The following is a 27,369-nucleotide window of genomic DNA, read 5'->3' on the forward strand; positions in this document are numbered from 1 at the left end:
TGACAACAGCAACGTCATGCACTTTGACAGAGCATTGCCATGGAAACATAACATTAACATTGTGCTATACGCTATCCCATGCTGTGAATAAATCAGGGCTGCCTCATTTGATATTTAAGAAACAGGCACAGGGGTGAATCTGTAATCATATAAACAATTGATAAAGGCCACAGCAGAAATGTTTGCAGCAGCTTGCCCTGGTAGGTTCCCCTTCTTTTTAGGTAAACGTTCTGATGTTCAATAAGTCATTTTTATATACAATTTGCCTTTCTGTTCCTACCTGCAAAAGGTCTCAATACACTCTTTTGTCTTATTTGACTTTGTGTTTAGTGTTTAATACATTTGCTGTGATTAAGTTTTGGTATGTAGCGGATTTATATGCAGTCATTATGCAACATAGTACGCATTACATTTTATTACATTCAGATATACTTTTTTGGGGGAAAAGCATATAGTATGTCACTGTCTTCAAGATTTAATGAAAATAAATAAATGAATAAACAAAAAACACAAAATTGTAATAAATTTGAAAGCCAAATTACAACACGGAGGCAAAAAACTGTGGAAATGGAAAAATGGAGAGGACAAGTGGGAAGCATGTGTCAAAAAAGAAGTACATCTCAAAACCTCCTGCGATTTCTAAATATTAAAACAACACTCTGTTATAAATGCATATGAATAATGTTCAGAGCAGGATTAACCATAAGGCGACCATGAGGCTGGTAGCGCTGCCGACTCCCTCCTTGCTTTTTTTTTTTGCACATGCACAGTGCTATTTTCGTCCTAATGGACGAAAACAAATTACTTTTTAACGAATTTCGTTCGAAAACGAATGGTTTACAGACGAAATTTGGGATTGCCGAATTCAATTTTTATATAGCACAAAATCATTCGTACAAAAGAAAAATTTCACTGGTGCACATGTCTAATAATTGTCCAATCCAAAGTTCCTCATAGCGTAGAATTGTGGATGAGATGAGCGTGTGTGGCAGGCGCGTGTCCAATCAAATACTTCTCAAAGGAAAGCTTGGAATCCAATACTATACCTATGAGCTGCATTTGAATGTCACATAACAGAGGAAAACTCATGTTATTGTAGAGCTAGGAAGACAGCCAGTAGAGCTGTGTTTAACCCTGCAATATAAACATTGCGGTTCCTTTAAAACTGCAATGTTTTACACTGCATGATTAAAAATACTGGGGCACTGAGATTGAGTGGTCTGGGAGCCTTTCGTGGTCCTTTAACATTAAATAAAATTGAGCAAAATACCTTTGCCGTTTCACAATGTCTGAATGGTCTCTAATGCACTGGGCAAGGCAATGATGGTGCAATAAACACATTGTTTAAGGGTAGTTGCATTGGTCAGAGATGAAAATGAGGTGCTCGTTCCAATTGCTAGGGACCCTTTGAAAGAGGATTTGAAACCAAATATTTAAATTTCAATTTTTGAACTGAGAGAAGTCATTTTCTTTGCTTATATATTTAATAAAAGTAAGAATGAATAGAAAATACAAAACTAGCAGTTTACTGAATAGCTCAATCAACAGCTATAGCAATAGATATTCACAGAATTCTGTAAAGGCTGACGGACGTTACTGAAAATATTGGGAGCCAACAAGTACAGATGGACCAAAATGTGAGAGATTAAATAAGATTACTGCATGCCGAATGTCCAAAAGAGCCCAAATTCTCTATTGCTTGTTCAAACCTACTACCAGAGTTATTAAAAAAGGAAAATCACTATAAATGAACAATTTGTATTTCCAACCCCAGACCTTAATGATCATAACTTGTAATAATAAGCAGCTAATATCTCTTTAACACGTTAACAAAATGCATTTGCAGTTAAATTGCCTGTCCAATTCTCCTTCTTGTAGCTTTATTGCATCACCTTAACAGCAGATGAGGCAACTTCTGTGTTCCCGATTTTGTCTAAACATTTTAATTAGGATGCATTATGTGTTTTGCTGTAATCAACGGAGAGAAATGTTTTTTTTTAGAGCCAACAATTAGAGGGAGACATCGACATTTAGTATTATTGTTTTTTTATTGCTTACGAAGGCTCGGCAAGCTCTATAAACAGATGAACAAACAATATGCAGCCCTGGAAATAGAATGGAATTCTCAGAGTAAGGTTTGTTTAACCTCTCCCTGGTAGACGGGAGCATTGTGAGATTATTATGAAATAAATCCATTAAATATTTCTTTATAATGTGTTGCAAATAAATATGCACACATGGTTATTTTGGAAAATTGTAATGACAAGATATTATAGCAAATACTAAACATAGACACAAAGGGGTTGTTTCTACCTTGTTTATCAATTTTAGCGATCGTCATCTACTCATGACCGTGCCTACTGCTACTTTAAGCGAATAGTGGTTGTTTTCTGAATGCAACATTTCACAGGTAGCGAGCTGTAGTGGTTATGGTGCCTGGAGTTGTTCTTTAACAACAGCTAAATTCCTATACATACTATTGAAACAAAAAGTCTTCTTTTAACATTGTCGCTAATGTTTACTGGCCAGCCGCTACTTGCCTGTTTCTACTGCCTACACAGGGACCCAATCCTCGTACTCCTTTCTTTCTGGTTGAAAGTCGGACCTGTCAGAGGCTTCTGTCAAGGTCACGTCTGAGTCATAGTGATCTACCAACAAATTCACAATCTATACCCAAGTGACAAGTCCTGTACCTGACACATTACAGGCCAGGTCACTATTCTTGATCCTGTGGTGTTCTGTATCTAGTCTTATCACACCTTACTTGTGCTAGAAGACAGTGATGTCCCAAAGGCCACCATGAGTCCAAACTTATGATTGAAGGTGGCTACGGTGAAGATTCTACAAACAAATATACGACTGGTTACTTTAAAGAAACAGCACGGCAGAAGCTGTAGCTGTATGTATTTAAAGAATCAATACAAATATTCTAAATATGAGCTAACAATAATCTGAGCCCATAGATTCCTGCACCATGAAATGATGGGCAAGATTGGTCAAGTTCAACTTTGATGTTATGGTGAATTCATTTTGATATATCTGGTTTGTGTTGCACTGAATATTTTATTTTCATTGACATTATGATATATAAAAAACACCACCCAAGGTTCCCTAGTGCACACCGTTCAAGTGTCCCTATTTAGGTGGGACATTTCCTATGTTGGACCCAAATCCCTCTTTCCCTCTTTTCTAGGAGCTCCATATTCTTGGAGTGTATAACAGAGCTCCACAGCAATAATATTCGCAGTAATGTGTCTTTAAAATACAATAAAATACCTCACATTTTAAATAGTGGAAGGAATGTTTGTGACCCATTAGAATTGGGAACATTTGAGAACAAAAAGAACAGCTGAATGATTCACTATCACAAAGCTGAATCTCACTTTCTTCGGTGGAATATTATTTAATCATTTTAGAGAGTGGTGTGTATCTGTTTCAAAACAATCAAAAGTATTACATACATTTCAACAAATGTAATCAATTATGGTTTTATGACTTCATGGTTTTGCAAAGTGGATTAAATGGAGCACTTTGACAAATAATCATTTACCTCAAGTGTATAATAAAACCTTCCGTAGAATTCTACAGACACACCTCGGTTGGAATCCACAGCATCAATAATGAATTTCAATAGAAGCCACCAAAGTGCTCCAAGGACCCTGGGGAGAAATCACATTACAGTATACTTACAATAACACACAGACCATCTGTATACATGATACACGATACATCTTTGTTTCCAAGTATAATCTAATATTTTCTAATAAATAATGTCCCTGCCTTCAGGAAATTGCAGACAATTTATTATAGAGGCTAGGTTGTACTGACCGGCCCGGGAATCTCCTGGTGGGCCTTACCCCTTCCCTCAAACATGTTTTATTGTGATATATATTTTCATTTTGCATGCACATATTATAATACAGAAATATTACCTACAAATTGAAGGTATAGAAAGAGTCACAGCAAAACTAACCCTAACCCTTAAAGGACCACTCAACAGGTAAACTCTTAAAAAATAAATAAATTGTTGTTTAGTAGATATAAACCCATATTGAATATATACATGCATTTTTCATACATGTATTCTTTGGGGGTATGTATTGAAAGAACTTGTAAAAGCTTAATTTCTCATGAACTGTAACCTTTGCAAGCCCTCCCCCTTTTCCCCAGAAGAGACTTTCCATCTCTTTATGGGTTAGTTGCATATTGCAGGCTTCTCATTGAGAAGCCTCTGAAGCTATGTCTCGAGCATAAACATGCACACAATACAAAGCGTTCAAAAAGAACACTGGTCTGATCTGAGGTCGGAGAAGGTGGTATGTGGGGGGAGGCAGGCATGCTCAAGTAGAGGACACCTGCCACTTCCATTAGATCAGGGGTTCTCAACCCTGTCCTCAAGGACCCCCTACCAGTCCAGAATTTAGGGATTACCCTGCTGTGTCTAATGTGTTTTAAGGGGGGGGGGGGGATAAACACTTTAGACACAACAGGGTAATCCCTAAATCCTGGATTGGTAAGGGGTCCTTGAGGACTGGGTGGAGAACCGTGCGTTAGATCATCTAAAGAATAAGAAACTTTCCAGGCTGTTTTACTGATATCCAGAAGAGTGTTTCATTAATGAATCGTAAGTGAATAATCAAATTTCTCGGCACTTTTATAAAGTGTATTTTTAATGGGAAACTCCTCACCCATAAAGGACTTCATAATGTCGAGTTGTCCTTTAAAAAACGCATTCTGGCATATTGTCTTGGAGGTGAGATATTGGAGGTGACGGAATGGCACCCGGTGGACCCCAAGCAATAAGTCAAACCATTCTAAAACAGATTGACTATTTACGATAGGGGGCATTCCAGGGCACTCTTGGAACGATAAAAAACATAACCATAACAACGTGCTGTAGTGGTTGTGGTGTTTGGAGTGTTGCTTTATGATCCTGCCTACATCCATACCCCAATGATCCATCTTGGCACGAGACATGTTAATGTCTCAAAAAATTACAGAATCTGCATAGGCGCCATCTCAGGCACGAAATGCTGTACATCGGTACTTTTATGTGTACTCCTGTGATTTGAATTTTAAGTTGGATCTCAATAAAAGTCAAAGGGACACCCATATAACTGTAATGCATATGTACACAGTTTAACCACCGACAGTACTGAGTGACCTGAACTACAAAGCAATCCCAGGGAGTTTAAACAACAATGTAGCTTTCGGAAAACTACTTCCAGGCCTTCTAATTAGTGAAATAAATAGTTTTTGGGTGTTATGAGAGGAGGGAGGGGGGCAGGACTTCAGGCACAATAACTTCAATAAGATCAAGTTGTTAAAGTGCCAGTGTCCCTTTCAGTCTGAGGCTACTAAAATATCCCCAGCTAAATTCCAGGTATCGATTGGTAACTGGGAATTCCTGGTATGGGCAGGGATTTAACCCTGCTCACACCACATTGTAGCAATGTGGATTTATAATCCGTTTGCCCCAGCTGACAGAGGGGAGCCCCAGAAATCAAATGATACCAGGGGTCCCCTGTTGTCAGCAGGGAAATGGTTGCTGCTGGTAAAATATCGCAGAATTATTCCATTATGGGTCCTTTAGGGGAAGATAACAATGATGGAGTAATTTCGTCATGGGTCATTCAGGGGTTAAGTATGATATATTTGAAGACCTAGACCTAGGATGGAAATGCTTCCCAGGCTACACATTTATATTATTCATAATTAACGTTATTGCCAACACTGGCCACATCTGCTGCCATTAGCTCGTGTGATTTGAATTTATGTGTACGCTCAAACCACTTGTATTGAAAAATTACATTTGCATGTGCAAGGCTTCATTTGTGACAGCTGAAGTGGAACCGAGACAGGGATGCAGGCATTGCCAATGATAATGATGACGCAGGCAAGTTCAGGGTGAGATTTATTTTTTAAATGTATTACTATATCTAGCTTGAAAACAGCAGAGCATGTTAAATCAGGACCATAATTAACTAGTGACATTTTTTTTTATATATCAGTGAAGCCATACACATACTCAGGGCCGCCATCAGGGCATGACAACCATAACGGTTGTCATAGGCCCGGCGGTCCTGGGGGGCCCGGATTGCTCAGGTCGTCCCGGGCCCCACATTAGCTATGTGCACACATATTTAGCGATTAACACTATATATGTGTGCACTGCGGGCCCCCCGCTACCTGTATTCTGCAGGGGGCCCAGCACACTTGAAAGATACTGCCCAGATGCTCTGCTCTGTCGGAGTCTCGCGAGCGACGCGATCGTCAGAGCGTTGCCACGGGTAACCATGGCAACGCTCCACACGGCTCGCGAGACTTCGACAGAGCAGAGCATCTGGGCTGTATATTTCAAGTGTGCTGGGCCCCCTGCAGAATACAGATAGCGGGGGCTGCACCATACCTCAGGACCTCCGGCTCCAGTTAATGTGATCTCCCCCCTCCATGGCCACAGGTGAGATGCAGGGAGGGGGGAATAAAACAAGACCATTAATGGAAGGAAAAAAAAATACTGTAGGCTTTCCCCCCTACATTTTGTAGCCCCATACATTTACACACACTATACACTAACATTTACACACACTATACACTAAAATATACACACACTATACACTAACATTTACACACACTATTCACTAACATTTATACAAACTATACATTAACATATACACACACTATTCACTAAAATTTACACACACTACACCCTTACACAAACACACAATCTGGAGTCACTACACAAACACACACACTGCAGTCACTACACACACACTACATCCACCACACAAACACACACTCTGCAGTCACTACACACACTACTTCCTAACATAAACACACACTCTGCAGTACCTACACAAACACACACATGCACCCACTACACAAAGACACACTCTGCATTCACTATACACACACACTATATCCCCCGTTTAATCTTGTATTACTGAGAGTCCCAGGACGAACAATTTTACAAGTAAGTGGGCTAATCTCATAAGAGCAGGAATTGGTTGCTAGCATAGGACTTGCCAAGAATGGAGTACATTGATGTTGTGGCTAATGCAATGAATCATCATATATGGTAACTAAACCCCCATTATTATTTTTTAATTAAACCTATTACATTTTGTGAGCTTTGAGGTTGGTGTTTAATGAGTGAGCTGGGTGTTTTATTATATTATATACATAAGCCTGCTCAGCACATTATATTGGGATGTGCACCAAGAGTAAATGACCATTTAATAAAATATACAAATATAACAAAAGAGGTGCAAAATATACAGATATAAATAGAGAGAGAGAGAGAGAGAGAGAGAGTGAGTGTGTGTGTGTGTGTGTGTGTGTGTGTGTGTGTGCGCGCGCGCACGCACACACCAAATAAGTTATGGTGGGGAAAACGTGCTTCTACCTGAAGTCAGTAAATAGTCAATACATTGTTAAAAACAGATCTGCACACACCTGTCAAGCCATAAGACTTGCTTTTCCCACAGAAATCTCAAATTTGCAGTGATGTTATTACCGCAAGGGATTCTGGGTGGACATATGCAAATTAGTTCCACAATGTATCAAATTTTTGCCTTATTATTCCATTTTAAATATATGGATTTCCTTGAAGTTTGTGTGCTGTATAAAACAGCTTTGAAACACAACTCCGGAAGAAATGCAAAGCCATTGAACCCCTGATGGACAGCTGTTTCATTGTAAATGCTACTCATCAGCATGAGGTTAGTTAATGGCTTCCTATCGAGGCTTAGCGTAACTTGTGGAATACCAAACAACAAAGTTATGGTGGGGGAAAAAATTATTGAAAACTCCTTCCACCAGAAGTCAGTGGATAGTCAATACATTGTTAATCACCAATCTGCATACACCAGTAAAGCCATAAGACTTGCTTTTCCCACAGCTATATTAAATTGGCTGTGATGTTACTACTGCAAGGGATTCTGGGTCGGCAAATGCAAATGTATGAATTGAAGAATAACATTTTTATATATTCAGGTGATACTCGAAAAATTTGAATATTGTGCAAATGTTCATTTATTTCAGTAATGCAACGTAAAAGGGGAAACTAATATATGAGATAAACGCATTACATGCAAAGCAAGATAGTTCAAGCCGTGATTTGTCATAAGTGCGATGATTATGGCTTACAGCTCATGAAAACCCCAGATACTGACTGGTTTTCGGACCCCCCCAATACAGTAAAACTGCACATTTTAGAGTGGCCTTTTATTGTGGCCAGCCTAAGGCCCACCTGTGCAATAACCATGCTGTCTAATCAGCATCTTGATATGCCACTCCTGTGAGGTGGAAGGATTATCTCGGCAAAGGAGAAGTGCTCACTAACACAGAATTAGACAGATTTGTGAACAATATTTGAGAGAAATAGGCCTTTTGTGTACATAGAAAAAGTCTTAGATCTTTGAGTGCAGCTCATGAAAAACAGGGGCAAAAACAAAAGTATTGCATTTATAATTTTGTTCAGTGTGTGTGTATGTATGTATGTATGTATGTATGTATGTATGTATGTATGTATGTATATATATATATATATATATATATATATATATATATATATATATATATATATATATACATCCACACAGTCCTCGCCGCTCCATGTCTTTAATTCGATGTAAGAGAAATTCATGGTTCCAGATTCATTATCTACTTAGAACCTACTGGAAATAGCTGAATTCTATAGCTCTCTAAAGACTTAGCAATGACTTCAGCGTAGTCTGTTCTGATACATGATCCTGCCAAAATGTAGACAGCTACACAACGTCATTTTGTTTAAAGGGAATTATCAACCCCCTACTGGCTTGGCAAATGTCTTTCAAGAGCATTGCACACATTTCACTTTAAAATTAATGTCGATTTTCATTAAATAGTGCTGTCTGTGTTGAATAATTGATTTAGCAATTTTGACACAATGCTTTACGCTTATATAAATCTGCTAAATAAACATATCAAATCATTATCTGACTGCACAGGAAAAAAATTCGGTTCATTGAAAGGCCCATTTGTCTAATGAAGATCTTTTCTATAAAAACAGGTTTTGGATTAGCTATGTATTAAATCAACCCACACATTTTAGAAATAATAACAAAATATAACATTACATCCTTCAATTCAAACCAAACGGGGAGAGGGTAAATAATTTAAAATGTTGGTGATCCAAGGTGGAGCGCTAAATTAAGGTGCTCCCTGTGAGAGGTGCCTTTGTAGCACCTTCATTTAACAACTTAGTATGCATCATACGCATTTTACCATAGGGTGTTTTTTATTTATAAATACAATTATTATTATTATTTTTTTTTTTTTAAACTTCTTTGAGTTTTTTTCTCCCAGAAGGTAAAGAAATTTAAAGGAATACTCCATGTGTTACACTACTTATACGCTCTGTTGTGGTTATGATGTCAGGAGTAACTTGCCCCTTTTACTGGTGATGGGGCAATTTGTTTACAACAGTTTACTCTCTTACCTGCATCACAGTCAGGCGCCAAGGGTCCTCTATGGCCGCTGATGTGTCAAACATACTGGCTGTTTATTGGCTGAGAGCATCCACTGGGCGCTCTCAGACATAAACTGACATTCTGCACGTAAAATTTACATTAACCAGACTGGAACTCTTGTCCCAATGACGCTGCTGGAGATGGAGCTCATAGTAAAACGGCGCACATACAGTCTCCGGGAACCATTACTACTTTATATCAGTGAAGTGGTCATAGTGCTTGGAGTAAACCTTTAATGTATCAAACAGAAGTTTAAGGAACACTATAGGGTCAGGAACACAAGCATGTATTCCTGATCCTATTGTGTTAAAACCACCATCCGGCCCCCGCTTGCCTCCCTAAATATAGTAAAATCTTACTTGTATTTAAGTCTGAAGCTGCTGGCTCTGCCCCTGTCTCCTGACATCATCAGAAGTGGTGACCTGAGCCAATCACAGTGCTTCCCCCATAGGATTGACTGAGACAGTAAAGGAGCGAAATCAGTGGCAAAGCCAGCACAAGTCAAACACAGCCCTGGCCAATCAGCATCTCCTCAGAGAGATGAATTGAATCAATGCATCTCTATGAGGAAAGTTTAGTGTCTACATTCAGAGGGTGGAGACACTGAACGGCAGTGCTGCACACTAGGCAGGACTGCCCATGGAAGCAGCTTTAGTAGCCATCTGAGGAGTGGCCAGTGAAGTTATCACCAGACTGTAATGTAAACACTGCATTTTCTCTGAAAAGACAGTTGTAACGGAGATCCCTGCACCCCGGCTGGGTACCTCTGCCAAAGGACCGCTTCCTAGCTGGAACAGGGGACAAACCGCAGCACTTCTGCCCACAGTTGCCGTGGCTTGACTGGGGCCCTGGAACCGCTCCTTCCTGGAGCCGAATGGGGAATTAGCTCTAGTCCTTAAAAGGACTTTCCCTGTTGAATCCCTGCAAGCTGGAACAGCAGACACAGGAGTAAATCTTCTTTCCCTCCAATAACAGGACTACACACAGTTTTGGAGTGTAAGCTGGAATAGATTTTAATGGTGCCACACTTGGCCTTTTATGCAAGTCCTCAAGCAAGGGGTACGCCCACATGGACCTTGTTGGGGACAGGGACACAAACTTACAAACCAATAATAACACATTTACAATGTAAGCAGGGCTTCCATCAGAAATTTTGGGGCCCCTGACAAAGCACAAGGTCTGGGCCCCCGCCTCCTCCTTCCCGGGCCCGCCCACGCCCTACCTAGTCCGCTCACAATGATGCGGGACTGAATGTGGTGTGTATAGTGGAAGTGAATTAGAATGTGTGTAATGGATGTAGTGTTTGTGTGTATTACATACCGTTTGTGCAGTGAATGCAGAGTGTGTGTTTGTGTAGCGGATGCAGTGTGTATAGTGAACACAGAGTGTGTGTACAGTGATGTAGTGTGTGTTTGTGTAGTGGATGTAGTGTTTGTATGTACTAGATGAAATGTGTTAAGTGGATGCAGTGTCTGTAGTGGATGTAGTGTGTGTATTAGACGCAGTATCTGTGTATAGTGAATGCAGAGTGTTTCAATTTGTGGTGGATGTAGTGTGTGTACTGTGAATACAGGATGTTTGTGTAGTGGATGCTGTGTGTACAGTTAATGCAGAGTGTGTGTCAGTATAGTGAATCCAGAGTCTGTGCATAGTTTAGTGAATGCAGAGGGTATGTTAGTGTGTAATGAATGCAGAGTGTGTGTTAGTGTGTAGTGAATGCAGTGTGTCAGTGTAATGAATATAGTGTGTGTGTTAGTGCAATGAATGCAGAGTGTGTGTAAATGTAGTGAATGCAGAGTGTGTGTTAATGTGTAGTGAATGCAGAGAGTGTGTAGCAGTGTAGTGTAGTGGATGTAGTGTGTGTATTAGACGCAGTGTCTGTGTATAGTGAATGCAGAGTGTTTCAATTTGTGGTGGATGTAGTGTGTGTACTGTGAATACAGGATGTTTGTGTAGTGGATGCTGTGTGTACAGTTCATGCAGAGTGTATGTTAGTGTAGTGAATGCAGAGTGTGTGTCAGTATAGTGAATGCAGAGTGTGTGTTAGTGTGTAATAAATGCAGAGTGTGTGTTCGGGTGTAGTGAATGCATAGTGTGTCAGTGTAATGAATGTAGTGTGTGTGTAAATTTGTAGTGAATGCAGAGTGTGTGTCAGTATAGTGGATGCAGTGAGTGTGTTAGTGTGTAGTGTATGCAGAGTGCATGTTGTATTAGTGTATGCAGAGTGCATGTTGTATTAGTGTATGCAGAGTGCATGTTGTATTAGGTAATGCAGTGTGTATGTTGTGTTAGTGTATGCAGTGTGTTGTGTTAGTGTATGCAGTGTGTGTGTGTTAGTGTATGCAGTGTGTGTGTGTTAGTGTATGCAGTGTGTGTGTGTTAGTGTATGCAGTGTGTGTTGTATTAGTGTATGTAGTGTGTGTTGTGTCAGTGTATGCAGAGTGTGTTTTGTCAGTGTATGCAGAGCGTGTGTTGTGTTAGTGTATGCAGTGTGTGTTGTGTCAGTGTATGCAGAGTGTGTGTTGTGTTAGTGTATGCAGTGTGTGTTGTATTAGTGTATGCAGTGTGTGTTGTGTCAGTGTATGCAGAGTGTGTGTTGTGTTAGTGTATGCAGTGTGTGCTGTGTCAGTGTATGCAGAGTGTGTGTTGTGTTAGCGTATGCAGTGTGTGTTGTATTAGTGTATGCAGTGTGTGTTGTATTAGTGTATACAGTGTGTGTTGTGTCAGTGTATGCAGTGTGTGTTGTGTCAGTGTATGCAGAGTGTGTTGTGTCAGTGTATGCAGTGTGTGTTGTGTTAGTGTATGCAGTGTGTGTTGTATTAGTGTATGCAGTGTGTGTTGTGTCAGTGTATGCAGAGTGTGTGTTGTGTCAGTGTATGCAGTGTGTGTTGTGTCAGTGTATGCAGTGTGTGTTGTGTTAGTGTATGCAGTGTGTGTTGTGTTAGTGTATGCAGTGTGTGTTGTATTAGTGTATGCAGTGTGTGTTGTGTCAGTGTATGCAGAGTGTGTTGTGTCAGTGTATGCAGTGTGTGTTGTGTCAGTGTATGCAGTGTGTGTTGTGTTAGTGTATGCAGAGTGTGTTGTATTAGTGTATGCAGTGTGTGTTGTGTCAGTGTATGCAGTGTGTGTTGTGTCAGTGTATGCAGTGTGTGTTGTGTCAGTGTATGCAGAGTGTGTTGTGTCAGTGTATGCAGTGTGTGTTGTGTTAGTGTATGCAGTGTGTGTTTTATTAGTGTATGCAGTGTGTGTTGTGTCAGTGTATGCAGAGTGTGTGTTGTGTTAGTGTATGCAGTGTGTGTTGTGTCAGTGTATGCAGAGTGTGTTGTGTCAGTGTATGCAGTGTGTGTTGTGTCAGTGTATGCAGTGTGTGTTGTGTTAGTGTATGCAGAGTGTGTGTTGTGTTAGTGTATGCAGTGTGTGTTGTGTTGTGTCAGTGTATGTAGTGTGTGTGTTGTGTATGCAGTGTGTGTGTGTTGTGTCAGTGTATGCAGTGTGTGTGTGTTGTGTTAGTGTATTTAGTGTGTGTGTTGAGTTAGTGTATGCAGTGTTTGTTGTGTCAGTGTATGCAGTGTGTGTTGTGTTAGTGTATGCAGAGTGTGTGTTGTGTTAGTGTATGCAGTGTGTGTGTTGTGTTAGTGTATGCAGTGTGTGTTGTGTTGTGTCAGTGTATGTAGTGTGTGTGTGTTAGTGTATGCAGTGTGTGTTGTGTCAGTGTATGCAGTGTGTGTGTGTTGTGTTAGTGTATTTAGTGTGTGTGTTGAGTTAGTGTATGTAGTGTGTGTGTGTGTTGTGTTAGTGTATGTAGTGTGTGTTGTGTCAGTGTATGTAGTGTGTGTGTGTAAATATGCAATCTTGGGGGGAGGGGAGGGAGGAAGGGGCATTTTCACATAATTTTTTTTTTTAAATTTAAATTTAATTAAACTTGTTTCTTCCCCCTCCCTGCTTACCTTTGTAGAGATTCCATCCCTGGTGGTCCGGTGGGGGGCCCCCGGCTCCCTGTTACCGCAGAGGGGGCCCAGGCAGCACACTGCTTCTCTTCTCTCCTCTGTTCCAATAACTCTCGCGAGACCCGCGGAGTGTTGCCATGGCAACCAGGTCTCGCGAGAGTTATTAGCAGAGAGGAGAAGCTGTGTGCTGCCTGGGCCCCCTCTGCGGTAACAGGGAGCCGGGGGCCCGCAACTGCACACATAGATAGCGATATTCGCTATCTATGTGTGCAGAGAGGGAAAGTTGGGCCCAGGACTGCCAGAGCAGTCCGGGCCCCCAGGGCCGCCAGGCCCGTGACAACCGTCATGGTTGTCACCCCCTGATGGCGGCCCTGAATGTAAGGCACACACATGACACACAATCCCTCCCCTCTGCTTGGGAGATAATTGGATCAGTAGCTGTACTAATTCTAATCCAATTATCTCCAAGCACAGAAAAAAATATACCTTTCTAACCCAAAACACATGATATTCCCACAAATGTTACATCCCCTGATAGCCCTGATCTGGGTGACCAACATATCCAAAAATCAGAGGTTCAGGAATTTCCTGGAAGTCAGAATTTTGACCGACCGTGCACATGGTCCTATGCCCAAAACAGTTCCATGAAATCAGTTTAGTAGTCTTTTACAGGTTTCCCAGCAGGGCCCAAAGTCTGTGGGCAGCAGGCTGGCAAGCAGTCTCCTCCAGGAGCTCATGGCAAACTCACTTGGAGAGGGGAGTTTGTCACATATCTTCCCCCTTCCGGGGAGACTATCCAGACCCCAGACCTTTAATCGGTCTGGGGCTGTGATAGTCTGGTGGCCTTTCCCAAAAGGCGTAGTTGTACAGACGGCCTCCTGCCACAAGTGCCCATTTGTACATCCAGTGTCCCGCGTGGGAACAACCTGGATGCACTTCCCCCTGGTTGGACCAAGTACTCACTGGGGATGGAGGATGCAGTTTCCCTCATTCGTGCCTGGTGGGCGGAGGCCAGCGGCGCTCTGTCCCGTAGCCAGCGGTTCAGCTGGGTTGGTTGGTGGGTCATCAGGCCCCAGAACAAAGGGGTAGGTAGGGAAGAGGACAGCTGTGCTTTGCCCATATGCCAGCTCTTCTGCTGGAAGGGGGTCAGTAGAGGCCTTCGTTCCCTCTCCTGCACTGGGACCATGGTTGGAAATGGGCAGTTGGGGATCTGGGTAGGCTGCCCAGCATTCCTGTCCGGTTAGTGCAGAGACCTCGGTCCCATCTTCACCATCCATGCTAGTGGGCTGGTCCCTGGATGACAGCCCCATCTGCTGGGGAGGGGGATCGACCATCCCCCTTTCAAGGTGTCTCTGGCGGTCACTGGGGAGGGAGACCACTGTCTCCCCTCCCTGTAACACACACTGCCGTTGGGGAGAGAGACCGACCGTCTCCTCTTCCAATAATATACTCTGCCGCTGGGGAGGTGTCAGGATCGGGACAGGGATCCAACACGCAAAGTACAAACAGGACAGGGTACGTATACCGGACCTTAGAATGGCCGGACTAACGTACGGAGAGTAAAGAGAATGGTCAGAAACAAGCCGAGGTCGAGGGAACGAGAGGACAGGTGAGCGAGGAACAAGCCGGGTCAAGGATACCAGAGGGAAACAGAGTAAGTCAAACTAGCCGGGTCGGAACCAAAGGAATAACTGAAATCGCCAGAGCACTGTGTGACTAGACAGGCTAGAACCATGACAGGGCAATGAGTGAATGGGAGAAACAGGTTTAAATACCCTGGTTACAGTGAGTATACCCGCCTCCGACGAGTCCTGAGTGGCTTCCAGTCACTTGAGTGACAGATCGTCCCGGACTGACGTCATGACGTCGGGCAGCGTGCGTGACGTCATAAAATGAGACGGATCCCTCGCGGCCGGCGTGAGAGTGTCTAGGAGAGCCGCGAGGGATGGAGGAAGCCGACCTGCTGGAGGAGTAAACTACTAAGTCTCTACCTCTTTCGGAGGTAGAGGCTTCAGGTTCCCTGACAGTACCCCCCCTCTCAGATACGCCCACCGGGCGGAAGGAACCGGGACGAGACGGAAAGCGTGAGTGAAACGCCCTGCGAAGGCGAGGAGCATGAACATCCTCTTGTGGTACCCAACTTCTCTCCTCAGGACCATATCCCTTCGAGTCGACCAAATATTGTACTCTCCCCCGAGAGATACGAGAATCAATGATGGAGTTAACCTCATACTCCTCCTGACCCTCCACCTGAACAGAGCGAGGAGGGGCGATCGTGGAGGAGAATCTGTTACAAACTAGGGGTTTCAACAATGAAACGTGAAAGGAGTTAGGGATGCGTAAGGCAGCTGGGAGAGCTAGACGATACGCCACTGGGTTAATTCGAGTCAAGATCCTGTAAGGGCCAATATATCGAGGAGCGAATTTCATGGAAGGAACTTTAAGCCGAATATTCCTAGTGCTTAACCATACTCTATCGCCTGGAACGAAAATCGGAGCCGCCCTTCTACGTTTATCGGCGTGTTTCTTAACCAGCATAGAATTGTGTAGAAGAATTTGTTGAGTCTGATCCCACAACTTCCTCAAATTGGCAACATGTACATCAACCGACGGTACACCTTGGGAAGGAGAAACCGAGGGAAGAATAGATGGATGAAAGCCATAGTTCATGAAGAAGGGGCTTGAATGAGTAGAGTCACAAACGAGATTGTTGTGCGCGAACTCCGCCCAAGGAATCAAACCGACCCAATCGTCCTGGTGTTCGGAAACAAAACAACGTAGATATTGCTCAATCTTTTGGTTAGTACGTTCAGCAGCTCCGTTAGACTGGGGATGATAGGCAGAAGAGAAATTTAATTTAATACCTAGTTGAGAACAAAAGGATCTCCAAAAACGGGAAACAAATTGGGACCCTCTGTCAGATACGATTTGGGAAGGTATCCCATGTAAGCGAAAAATCTCCCTCGCGAATATCTCTGCCAACTCTTGGGAGGATGGAAGTTTAGGCAAGGGAATGAAGTGGGCCATCTTGGTGAATCTGTCAACCACGGTGAGGATAACAGTCTGTTTTTTAGAGATAGGTAGATCGACAATAAAGTCCATGGCCAAACAAGACCATGGTTTCTCTGGTACCTCTAAGGGATGCAGGAATCCACTTGGGAGCGTATGAGGTTGTTTGGTCTTAGTACACACTTCACACGCAGCGATGAAATCTTTAGTATCTTTACGTAAAGCAGGCCACCAGAAGTCTTTAGAAATCAAAGCATACGTCTTGCGGATACCAGGATGTCCCGCCATCTTGCTGTTATGGAAACATTTCAACAGCTCCAGTTGAAGAGTAGGAGGAACGAAATGTCGACCCTCAGGAGTCTGTTTAGGTGCTAGATGTTGCAGCTTAATGATCTCGGCCAGTAACGGGGAATGAATCCTGAGATTCGTATTAGCAACAATCTTGCATTTAGGAACTATAGAAGAAAGAATCGGTTCAGATACAGTGAAAGGTTCATATTGTCGAGACAAAGCATCGGCCTTAGAGTTCTTAGAACCAGGTCTGTAAGTAAGTACATAATTGAAATGAGTCAGGAATAAGGACCAACGAGCTTGCCTAGAGGACAAACACTTAGCCTCCCCAATATAGGACAAGTTCTTGTGGTCCGTCAAAATAGTAACCGGATGTAAGGTGCCCTCCAATAGATGTCTCCACTCTTTCAAGGCTTTAATGACTGCTAACAATTCCCTGTCTCCGATGTCATACCTGCTCTCAGGCCCAGAAAGTTTCTTGGAAAAAAAACCACAAGGATGTAACGGTTTATCTACCCCCAACCTTTGTGAGAGAACGGCACCTACTCCTGTCTCAGAGGCATCAACCTCAAGTAGGAACGGCAAGGATGTATCAGGATGGACTAATATTGGAGTAGAAGCAAAAAGTTATTTGAGATTTTTGAAAGCAACGAGAGCTTCAGTAGACCAAGTCTTAGTATCAGCCCCTTGTTTGGTCATATTGGTAATAGGTGCAATAATAGAAGAGTAACCCTTAATGAAGCACCTATAATAATTGGAGAACCCAATAAACCTCTGGATAGCCTTGAGTCCCTTAGGCAATGGTCAATCTAGAATAGACTGGAGTTTGTCAGGATCCATCTTAAAGCCTTCCCCAGAAATCACGTATCCAAGAAAATCTATCTGGGTCTGGTCAAAGCTGCATTTCTCCAATTTGCAGTATAAGCCGTGTTGTAGAAGTTTGTGTAATACCTTTCTGACTTGTCTATGGTGGGTCTCAATCTCTCTAGAGTGTATGAGAATGTCATCCAGGTATACAATAACACAATCCTGTTGAAATTCCCTAAGAACTTCGTTAATTAGATCCTGGAATACTGCCGGTGCGTTACAAAGGCCAAAAGGCATGACCGTGTACTCATAATGCCCGTAGCGGGTATTAAACGCCGTCTTCCACTCGTGGCCTTGTTGAATTCTCACCAAGTTATATGCCCCTCTGAGGTCCAACTTGGTGAAAATCTTAGAACCTTTTAGCCGATCAAAGAGCTCGGTAATCAAGGGGATCGGATAGGCATTCCTAATGGTTATTTTATTCAAACCTCGGTAATCAATACATGGTCTGAGCGAGCCATCCTTCTTTTTAACAAAAAAAAAATCCAGCCCCGGCGGGAGAAGAGGATCTCCTAATGAATCCCTTGTCTAAATTCTCCTGAATATATTCCTCTAAAACAGAATTCTCTTTAATGGATAGAGGATATACATTACCCCTGGGGGGCATGGTGCCGGGCAAAAGATTAATTTTACAATCAAAGGTCCTGTGTGGGGGTAGTGTATCAGCGTTCTTCTTATCGAACACTGCTTTCAAGTCTATGTACAGAGGAGGTATCTGTCTCCCTGTAGACTGGGTAGAACTATCGGGTGTGTTAATCATAGCCAATGGAGACACCCTGCGTAAACACCTCTCCTGACAACCCTGGCCCCATGAGATTATCTCCCCTAATTCCCAATCGATAATAGGGTTATGTCTCTTTAACCATGGGTAGCCCAGGACTATGGGAACAGAAGGAGATGAAATGAGCATAAGTGATAAGTTCTCCTCGTGTAAGATACCAATAGTTAAGTTAATGGGTATAGTCTCACGAGAGATAACAGGCTCAAGTAAAGGTCTACCATCTATGGCCTCAACGGCCAAGGGTGTATCCCTTAACTGGGATGGGATAGTGTGTTTAGTAGCAAAGGCTTGGTCGATAAAATTCTCAGCAGCTCCGGAATCTATCAAGGCCATGGTCTTTAGCATTCCCTTCTCCCACGTTAAAGAAATTGGTAGCAGAAGCCTGTGATCTTTATAATTATGCGTAGAGGACAAAATAGAAACACCCAAGGCCTGTCCTCTAGAGAAACTTAGGTGCGGGCGTTTCCCGAGCGAGTAGGACAATTCAGACGCAAATGACCTCTGGCTCCACAATACATACATAAACCCTCCCTTCTCCTGTACTGCCTCTCCTCTTCAGAGAGGCGAGTATTGCCTATCTGCATAGGTTCAGGATACAGTGAGGTATTGGAATCAGGACTTTGAAATGTAGGGGCTAATTTAAAGTCAGGTCTGAAGTTCCTCTCTCTAGTATTCTGTCTCTCTCTTAAACGCTCATCAATACGAGAAATGAACGAAATTAAGTCCTCTAAATTCTCAGGAAGCTCCCTAGTAGCAACCTCATCAAGGATAATATCTGATAGCCCGTTCAAAAATACATCTATATAAGCCTGCTCATTCCACTTGACTTCTGCCGCCAGAGACCTGAACTCTAGTGCATAATCCACAAGTGTTCGGTTCTCCTGTCTCAGGCGCAACAGTAATCTGGCTGCATTAACCTTCCTACCAGGAGGGTCAAAAGTTCTTCTAAATGCAGCTACAAAGGCATTATAATTATATACCAATGGGTTATCATTCTCCCATAGTGGGTTGGCCCATCTCAGAGCTTTCTCAATGAGTAGGGTGATAATAAATCCAACTTTCGCCCTATCTGTGGGATAGGAGCGAGGTTGTAGTTCGAAGTGGATACTAATCTGGTTCAAAAAACCACGACACTTCTCCGGTGAACCACCATAACGTACAGGTGGGGTAATACGGGAAGAGGCACCTACAGTGGCTACCTCTAGACCAGAACTTACAGGAGAGATGGAAGTAGTACGGATCTCCTCAGGTGGGTTATTGGCACGAGATAATAGCGCCTGTAGTGCTAGTGCCATCTGGTCCATTCTGTGTTCCATGGCGTCAAACCTGGAATCAGAGGGACCAACCTGACTGTTTGTACCTGCAGGATCCATTGGCCCTGTCGTAATGTCAGGATCGGGACAGGGATCCAACACGCAAAGTACAAACAGGACAGGGTACGTATACCGGACCTTAGAATGGCCGGACTAACGTACGGAGAGTAAAGAGAATGGTCAGAAACAAGCCGAGGTCGAGGGAACGAGAGGACAGGTGAGCGAGGAACAAGCCGGGTCAAGGATACCAGAGGGAAACAGAGTAAGTCAAACTAGCCGGGTCGGAACCAAAGGAATAACTGAAATCGCCAGAGCACTGTGTGACTAGACAGGCTAGAACCACGACAGGGCAATGAGTGAATGGGAGAAACAGGTTTAAATACCCTGGTTACAGTGAGTATACCCGCCTCCGACGAGTCCTGAGTGGCTTCCAGTCACTTGAGTGACAGATCGGTCCGGACTGACGTCATGACGTCGGGCAGCGTGCGTGACGTCATAAAATGAGACGGATCCCTCGCGGCCGGCGTGAGAGTGTCTAGGAGAGCCGCGAGGGATGGAGGAAGCCGACCTGCTGGAGGAGTAAACTACTAAGTCTCTACCTCTTTCGGAGGTAGAGGCTTCAGGTACCCTGACAGGAGGAAGGCCGACACACTTCTTTGCCTGGGATATACACTGCTGCTGGGGAGTGGGACCGATTGTCTCCACTCCCTGCAGAATACACTGTCACTGGGGAGAGAGACCGACCGTCTCCTCTCCCAATAATACATTCTGCCACTGAGGATGAAGGACGACACACTCGGCTCCCTGTACTGCACACTGCCGCTGGGGAGTGAGACCGGTTGACTCCACTCCCTGTAACACATTCTGCCGCTTCAGAGGAGGGGCGACAGACTGTTCTCCCTGGAATACACACTGCCGCTGGGGAGTAAGGACGGTTGTCTACACTCCCTGTAACCCATTCTGCTGCTGAGGAGGAGGGGTGACACACTGCTCTCCCTGTAACACACTCTGCCGCTGCAGAGGAAGGACAAAATGCTTCTCTCCCTGGACTGCACACTGCCGCTGGATTGTCTCCACTCCTTGTAATGCTGCCGGGTGCTGGGTAGTGGAACCGACCGTCTCATCCCTCAGTGCTGCTTGCTTCTGCTGGGATGAGGGACCGACAATCTCCTCTCCTTGTGACGCTCTTTGCTGCTGTAACATGTTCTAATGCTGCTTCAGAATTTCCACAATTATTTCAGAAAATATTTAATTTCACAAAATACATTGAATTTGGTGGCGACAAATATAGGGCTTTCAGATGTATTTTTTTTTTTTACCAGAACCCACATAATTTTGACTAGCTGTTCATGAAAAGTTCTGCAGGGCTGTATGCAGAATTCATATGATCCATGATTCATCAATAGCTTATGACTTAAATTGCGTTGTGGGTTAGGTAGCACTTTTCATGTACTGTCCATCAATATATACAGATGATGTGTGTTCAGAAACACATAGTGGACCTGGCAGCCTAACAAACATGTGATGTTATGAGGTTTTTGTTGAATAAATGGTTGCAAGGTAATGAAATCATATATCTTTATATTAAATTTTTTTTAACTTCATAGGTAATTTTGTGTGTTTTTTTGTTTTGTTTTTTTAAAGACATAACTATTACTTTCATTACCTGTTGAGGTTTTCTTTCACTAACGTTTCACTCAGTATAATTAATTTGTCATCAAGATATTTCATTAGTGGAGACACCGCCTAAAAGAAATTACACGCCATATGTTAGACAGTTAGAGATTAAAATGACAGATAGATTACAGATGTTTGAATGGATGAGCTGTAAAGTCCAAATTAATTATGATTATCTTTAAAATTATCCCCACATTTGTTACATTCTCTGTAAACATGATAGCAATCACTCTGACAGCGCTTCTAAAAATATACTCTAAGCCAGCAAATGGAACAGTAAATATGACATTTTTATTGCATAGATATCTGAAATTGCAATTCATCCCAATGACAGTTTACTTGTTCGATTAGTGTAGCAAAATTAAAAAACAAAAATCTTTATTCCTGTATGGAATCTAGGAACAAAGCATTCAAAATGTAAAATATTTTGATGTGCTGCTCACAGTATTTTGATTTCTGTAGAGTACAACTGCAGTAATTTTCAGCCTAACTTTACTCAGATTGTTCATTTTTAAACTATGAATGTTACTGAATCCTTAAAGAGATACTCCAACAATTTTTAAAAAGAATACTATAAGATCAGGAACACAAACAGATTCCTGACCCTACAGTGTTAAAAACACCATCTAGCCCCCCCTCCCCTCCCTTGCACCCCTAAATATAGTCAAATCTTATCTTTATTCCGGTCTGCTGGTAGTGGCTCTGCCCCTGATCCGCCTCCTTGGCTAACACCATCAGAAGTGATCTCAGTCAATCACAATGCTTTCCCATAGGTTAATTCTGATGCTCTCAGTCAAGGAGGCGACCCAGGGGAGGAACCAAATGCTGCCCTGGTCAATCAGCATCTCCTCATAGAGATGTATTGAATCAATGCTTCTCTATAAGTAAAGTTCACTGTCTCCATGCAGAGGGTGGAGACACTGAATGTGGTAACATAGCAAACTTTCTCTAAAGCAATTCAAGAAAAAGAAACATGTTCCCAAGTCATGCCTTTTGTGCCGCATGGCAAAGTGTGATAACAGACCGCCGGAAAATTTAAACATTCAACCTAACGGTTAGTTAATAGGGGTGAAAGATTAACCCCCAACAGACAAGTGAAGAGTAGAAAACAAAACACCACAACCAAACCACGGCACTTCTCAACACACGAGCCATCTTGACGCATGGGCAGTTGCCCAGGGGCACAATGAACATAGGGGGCCCCATAGGCTTGCCAACTTTTCAGTATATCATTCTGGGAGATTTATTCAGAACCTTCAAACCCTCTTTTATTAAAACATTTAGGTGGACTTTTAAATGAATGTGAGCATCTCAAGCACTACGTGGTTCTTGAGGAAAATTGTGAGAATCTCCATTGATTGTACAGAAAAATAATTTTAGACAACTTGAAATCTAAGTTTCCAAATGTTGAATTTGCACTCAGAGTGCTCATGTGCACGACGCTCATCAGCTGTGCAGGAAAGCGTTCATTTTCTACATTGAAACGGATAAAAATAAAAAAAATAATGGGGCAGCAGCCTTTGAACAGGTTTTCACTCATGTGTATGGAAAATGACATCTTGAAGACCATTGACTTCAAGCCAATTATAAAGCAATTCTCTGCAAAGAAATTTTGCAAACGTTTGTGTTGAACACTTGATTAATAATAAATAATTCATGGTCATTTTTTACTGTGCCATGTCCGTCTGCATCATTTACCAACTGAGTACCATTTTCATGTTGAATATCTTGTTTTTCTTTTCTTTTTTCTAATTCTTTATTTTTGTCGTGCACAATAGTAACATACTGCTCTGGTGCGCCACAACAACGGCATCAGGATAAGTTTAGAAAACATTTGCAATACAGGCTGTGACATATGTTAGTCAGGCACATTTTTAAATTATTAGGATTAGTATTTCAACAGTGTAGATTCTCGCTTGAGTAATTATGAAACATCATTAATTGAACTCTGTACAGCTTACAATTTAGCATACAATGTTTAAGACTGGCGTGTGAAACAGCACATTTTGTTTTAAATTGTGGAAAAAGCTAGGCTGGCACGTCTATAGCAGTAACAGTAGTGTGGAGCAAATTCACAAGATTATATAGACATGTGTATAAGATGCATTGCTAGATGGGATAGGGTAAAACATAGTAAACTGACAGCATGGTAAAGGCTATTTGTGGATAAAGTTAGGAGTACTCCATGACATGCCTTAGATATGACTATAGAGTGGAACGACAGAAAAGTAAACAATGGTATGTGGGAGCGTTTGTCATGCCTGCTGTTGAGGGTTCCTTAGGCTGTCTATCCTCCACCAGTCTTCCCCAGGTCAGGCCCAACCTACCCGCGTGGCGTTCTGTGGCACCGTGGGCACTCAGAGTCCGGCTCAGTGCACCAGACCCCCCCTCAAGAGTCCATGCCCTGGCCAACTCTTGCACCTCCCCAGCACCGCATATGCTTCCTTGAAGTGCTTGGATCCAGTTGCCCCACTGAGCGCTGGCCACACACTTGGTACTGGGTCTACCTCCTCACGGCGACCGGTATACCGGAAAGGTAGGTGTATTACTGCCCCACAGGGCTCACAGTGTTGGGAGCAGATCTCCTCTGGGCCACCCCCGAACCCAAAGGCCGGGTCCGTGACTTCTCTCGGGAGCTGGGCGACCAGGGGTCCTTTCGTGTGGCAGCTGCCTTCGGGATCCCCAGAGCAGCGTGCAATTGCTTCCTCCCATTAGTGTAGGCTTCCCTCCTCATCAGCGTCCATGTCTGCTAGCGGGCTGCTTTTCAGACAGCCTTTGCAAGTTCAGGCGACTCGTGTGGCACCAACGCGGGAACCCCCGCCGCTGTGTGAACTGCCGCCATGTGGCCGGGATAACCCCCGCTGGCTGAGGAGGGGAGCGGGGCTGTGCCCCGAGCCGTGATAGGGCTCCTTGTGTCCAGGTTTCCTTCGTGAGACTGTTTCCCGTCTTGGCATCGCATTAAGAGTCATCTCGGCGGCCGCGTGTGTTTAGGCTTATGCGGCTAGTAGGCCAAGGGTAGCTGTTTTAGCTCATCTGGTGTGCAGTGGGTGCCTTCCAGGTATTGGATTGAAGCTGGGGATATTCTCTGTTAAATGGCGTTAGAATATCAGGCTTTGGGTCGTTACCATCGTTTTATGTGATTTCCATGGGTTTGGAACTGGAGCCAGTGCAGATGGCTTCCAGTCGGCTCGGCGGCCCGGCCCCGCCCCCAAATATCTTGTTTTTCAACTACAAGGCACATGCTATATTGTCTAAACGTTTGTGTGGATTAATCTCTGCGGTACAGCATGTTTTTTTTTAAGTTTTTAAACACTAATTTTGTTGGAGGTACCAATAAATATAAGCTTATTTTTTATTAATAATCTACATTATTACTACTCTGATTGGTTGTGTAGGCAAGGCCCCAGTGCAGTGCTTTGCCTGGGGTGCCTATAATGCTGCTAAGATGGCCCTGATGGAGGAATGAACTCATGAAAAAAAAAAAAGTGAAAAACACAACACATGAAAAATGTAAAAGTAAACATCATAACGAATAATAATAAACAGCACAAAAATACATAAAAGAGAGACTCGTCCAGGAAATACGTATTTAAAAGTGCACAATAGGAACTAGTAACTTCAAATTAAATATTAAAGTAAACAGTGAATTCCATGATCAAGTTCCAGGAAGCAGAGATCTCATTGTTTCAGGACCTGTCGGGCCTCACGCTGGACACCAGGAGGGCCCTCCGACCTGTGACATTGGTGCTTTGTGAGAAAGGGATCCCTTACAAATGGGGCTTCCCCTTTAGCCTGCAAGTCAAACAGGGTGGCACATGGCTGGTGGCTGGATGACGTGCCAAACCTTCTCTGAGACCTCAGACTGCCCAACATCCGCATCCAAAATTGGCTACTAGATGACCCAACGATGCCGGGACGTGCAAGCCTCCTAGAAGAAAGAACACAGGAACCCAGTCAGAGATGCATCCCGGCACCATGTAGACAGGGAGGTCTGACACAAGCAAGGAGTATACACGTCAGTAACAGACCCTCCACAACGCAACGGGAAACAGAGGACACCAACACCGCGTTCAATCAACAGGACGCCTGAGGTACTGTTCTCCCCCCGACACAGGGTCAAATTGAGTTAGGTTCTTAGTTTTTATTTAAGTTTTCAAGTTTAGTTAGGGCCCACACGAACCCAGAGGGGGACCTTCCAGAATAGGTGGGGATGGGTGGAGTTACCCGGGATGAGGGGCGGAAGGAGACCACACGGGAATAGATGACAGATGGAGGGGAGGCTCCCTACAACATAATTCCAGGCCCTTCATATCAGAGCGCCAGGGGACTACACCAACTGTTGAGACCCACTCAGTCATGCCGCTCGATGCCCATTCGGCAGGCCCAGCAATCACGATCCAAGCATGTACTCCCAGGGCCTGGTTTTCTCAGGGGGGAGGCCAAGTAGCATAGGTGGGGCTGGGGGTATCGGTCACTGGGGCAGCACTTGTCTGGAGCAGCCCGGAGGTACATAGGCAAATGAGGCAGAGACAGCCCACAAGCACCGGCCCGATGCACCCTTGAAGCGGCTCCCGGGCTCACGGGCCTGAAGCCAAGTGGAGAGGGGGTAACAAGCATAGGTGGGGAGGGGGAAATGGGGTCAAATGGGGGGGGCACACCCAGGACTGCCCGGTGGGTCAGGGGCTGGGACGAAGGATGCAAACATTTACGTGCATGGTAATATTGGGCCCGCTAACTCTGACTTCCATGTGAACACACGAGAGGCGGCAGGCAACCAAGATGGCCACAGGCCCATCGCCCTTGTGCTAGATGGCGGGTCGTAGGAAGAGGACTCACACAGTGCAGTACGGTGTTAAGGAGTAAGCAAGACAGCATGTAGGGGATGGGTCAGGTGTGCATACGCTGGGCTCTGTTCAGACATAATCTGGGTGGCCAGATACACAGGGACAGTAGGGACGGGGCAGCAGTGGAACACGATTAGGGCCTCGACAAAAAGAAACAACCCGCGAGGTGGAGACGAGTGGGCATACGCAGGAACTTCAGCACACCAATATGACAGTGTGACGCAAGGAATACAGTTGATGCGATTGACATTGGAGACTAGGGGTCACATGCCTGGAGGCGGGGAGCAGACCCAGAGCAAGGGTTTAGGACCCACAATACACTCACTAGCAGGGATAGTAAGCACCGAGCTTCCTGACGAACAGGGACTGCATCATTCAACGCTTTACATAGGCAGTGGGATATATATTGAGTCAAGGGCTCAAACAGGGGACACCGACTCCCATGTGGGAATCTGACTGACTACCAGACCAACCAGAACTGAGTGACACACACACGCGTACAGTGGACCACTAGGCCAGACAGGGCCAATTAACAGACACACAGATAGTAGAGGTATGGGACAGGCACCCATACCTAGTGTGTTGAGTCACCACTTTCTTTGTACATAGTTTCTTTCTTTTTTTTTTGAGTTACTGTAGTTTCACATAGGGAAGGAGGCCCCTTGACAGGGATCCAACTGTTTTCCTTACCCCACTATGCTGAGGGGCCTCTCTCTTCCCCTCTTCCCTTCCCCCAAACAGAGGCCGAGGCCCTGGGCTGCCCCGCGCTTGCCGCAGTCTGACCGTGGACACGGCACCCCCTGCCTGGTGGATTGGACCGATCAAGGTATCCCCAGCGACGCCGCTGAGATGGAGACGGGGAAGGCGAGATATGAGGAGGCCCTCCTTCTCTTGTGGTCAAACAGTGTCAGAGAACTTAACTCACCGGAACGCAGATCCCATTTACTACGTGTAGTGTGGGCAGCACGAGCCTCAATTGCCTTTCTGCAGGAAACACACTTACAGGGGAAGGAGGGACAAGCCCTATGGGACTTGAGGTACCCGCTGGGCTTTTTCGCCAATCACAGAGACCCTAAGAGGGCGTGGTCATACTGTTTGCATTAACAGTTCCGTTCACATGCATCGCCG

At 44.0% G+C, this 27,369-nt stretch overlaps 1 protein-coding gene across 1 annotated transcript in view; it reads right to left on the reverse strand.

Annotated features, from left to right (window-relative positions):
- The window catches only part of BAIAP3 (BAI1 associated protein 3), a 285,407-nt gene that overhangs the window by 24,550 nt on the left and 233,488 nt on the right, over window positions 1-27,369 (reverse strand). The window contains exons 27-28 of the mRNA XM_063430408.1: window positions 21,387-21,466; window positions 3,551-3,659 (exon numbers count right to left, since the gene is read on the reverse strand). Coding sequence (XP_063286478.1) covers window positions 3,551-3,659; window positions 21,387-21,466 — 189 coding nt within the window. The remainder of the gene's footprint in view (window positions 1-3,550; window positions 3,660-21,386; window positions 21,467-27,369) is intronic.

The sequence above is a fragment of the Pelobates fuscus genome, chromosome 8 (genome assembly GCF_036172605.1).
Source record: "Pelobates fuscus isolate aPelFus1 chromosome 8, aPelFus1.pri, whole genome shotgun sequence".
NCBI classification, from domain to species: domain Eukaryota; kingdom Metazoa; phylum Chordata; class Amphibia; order Anura; family Pelobatidae; genus Pelobates; species Pelobates fuscus.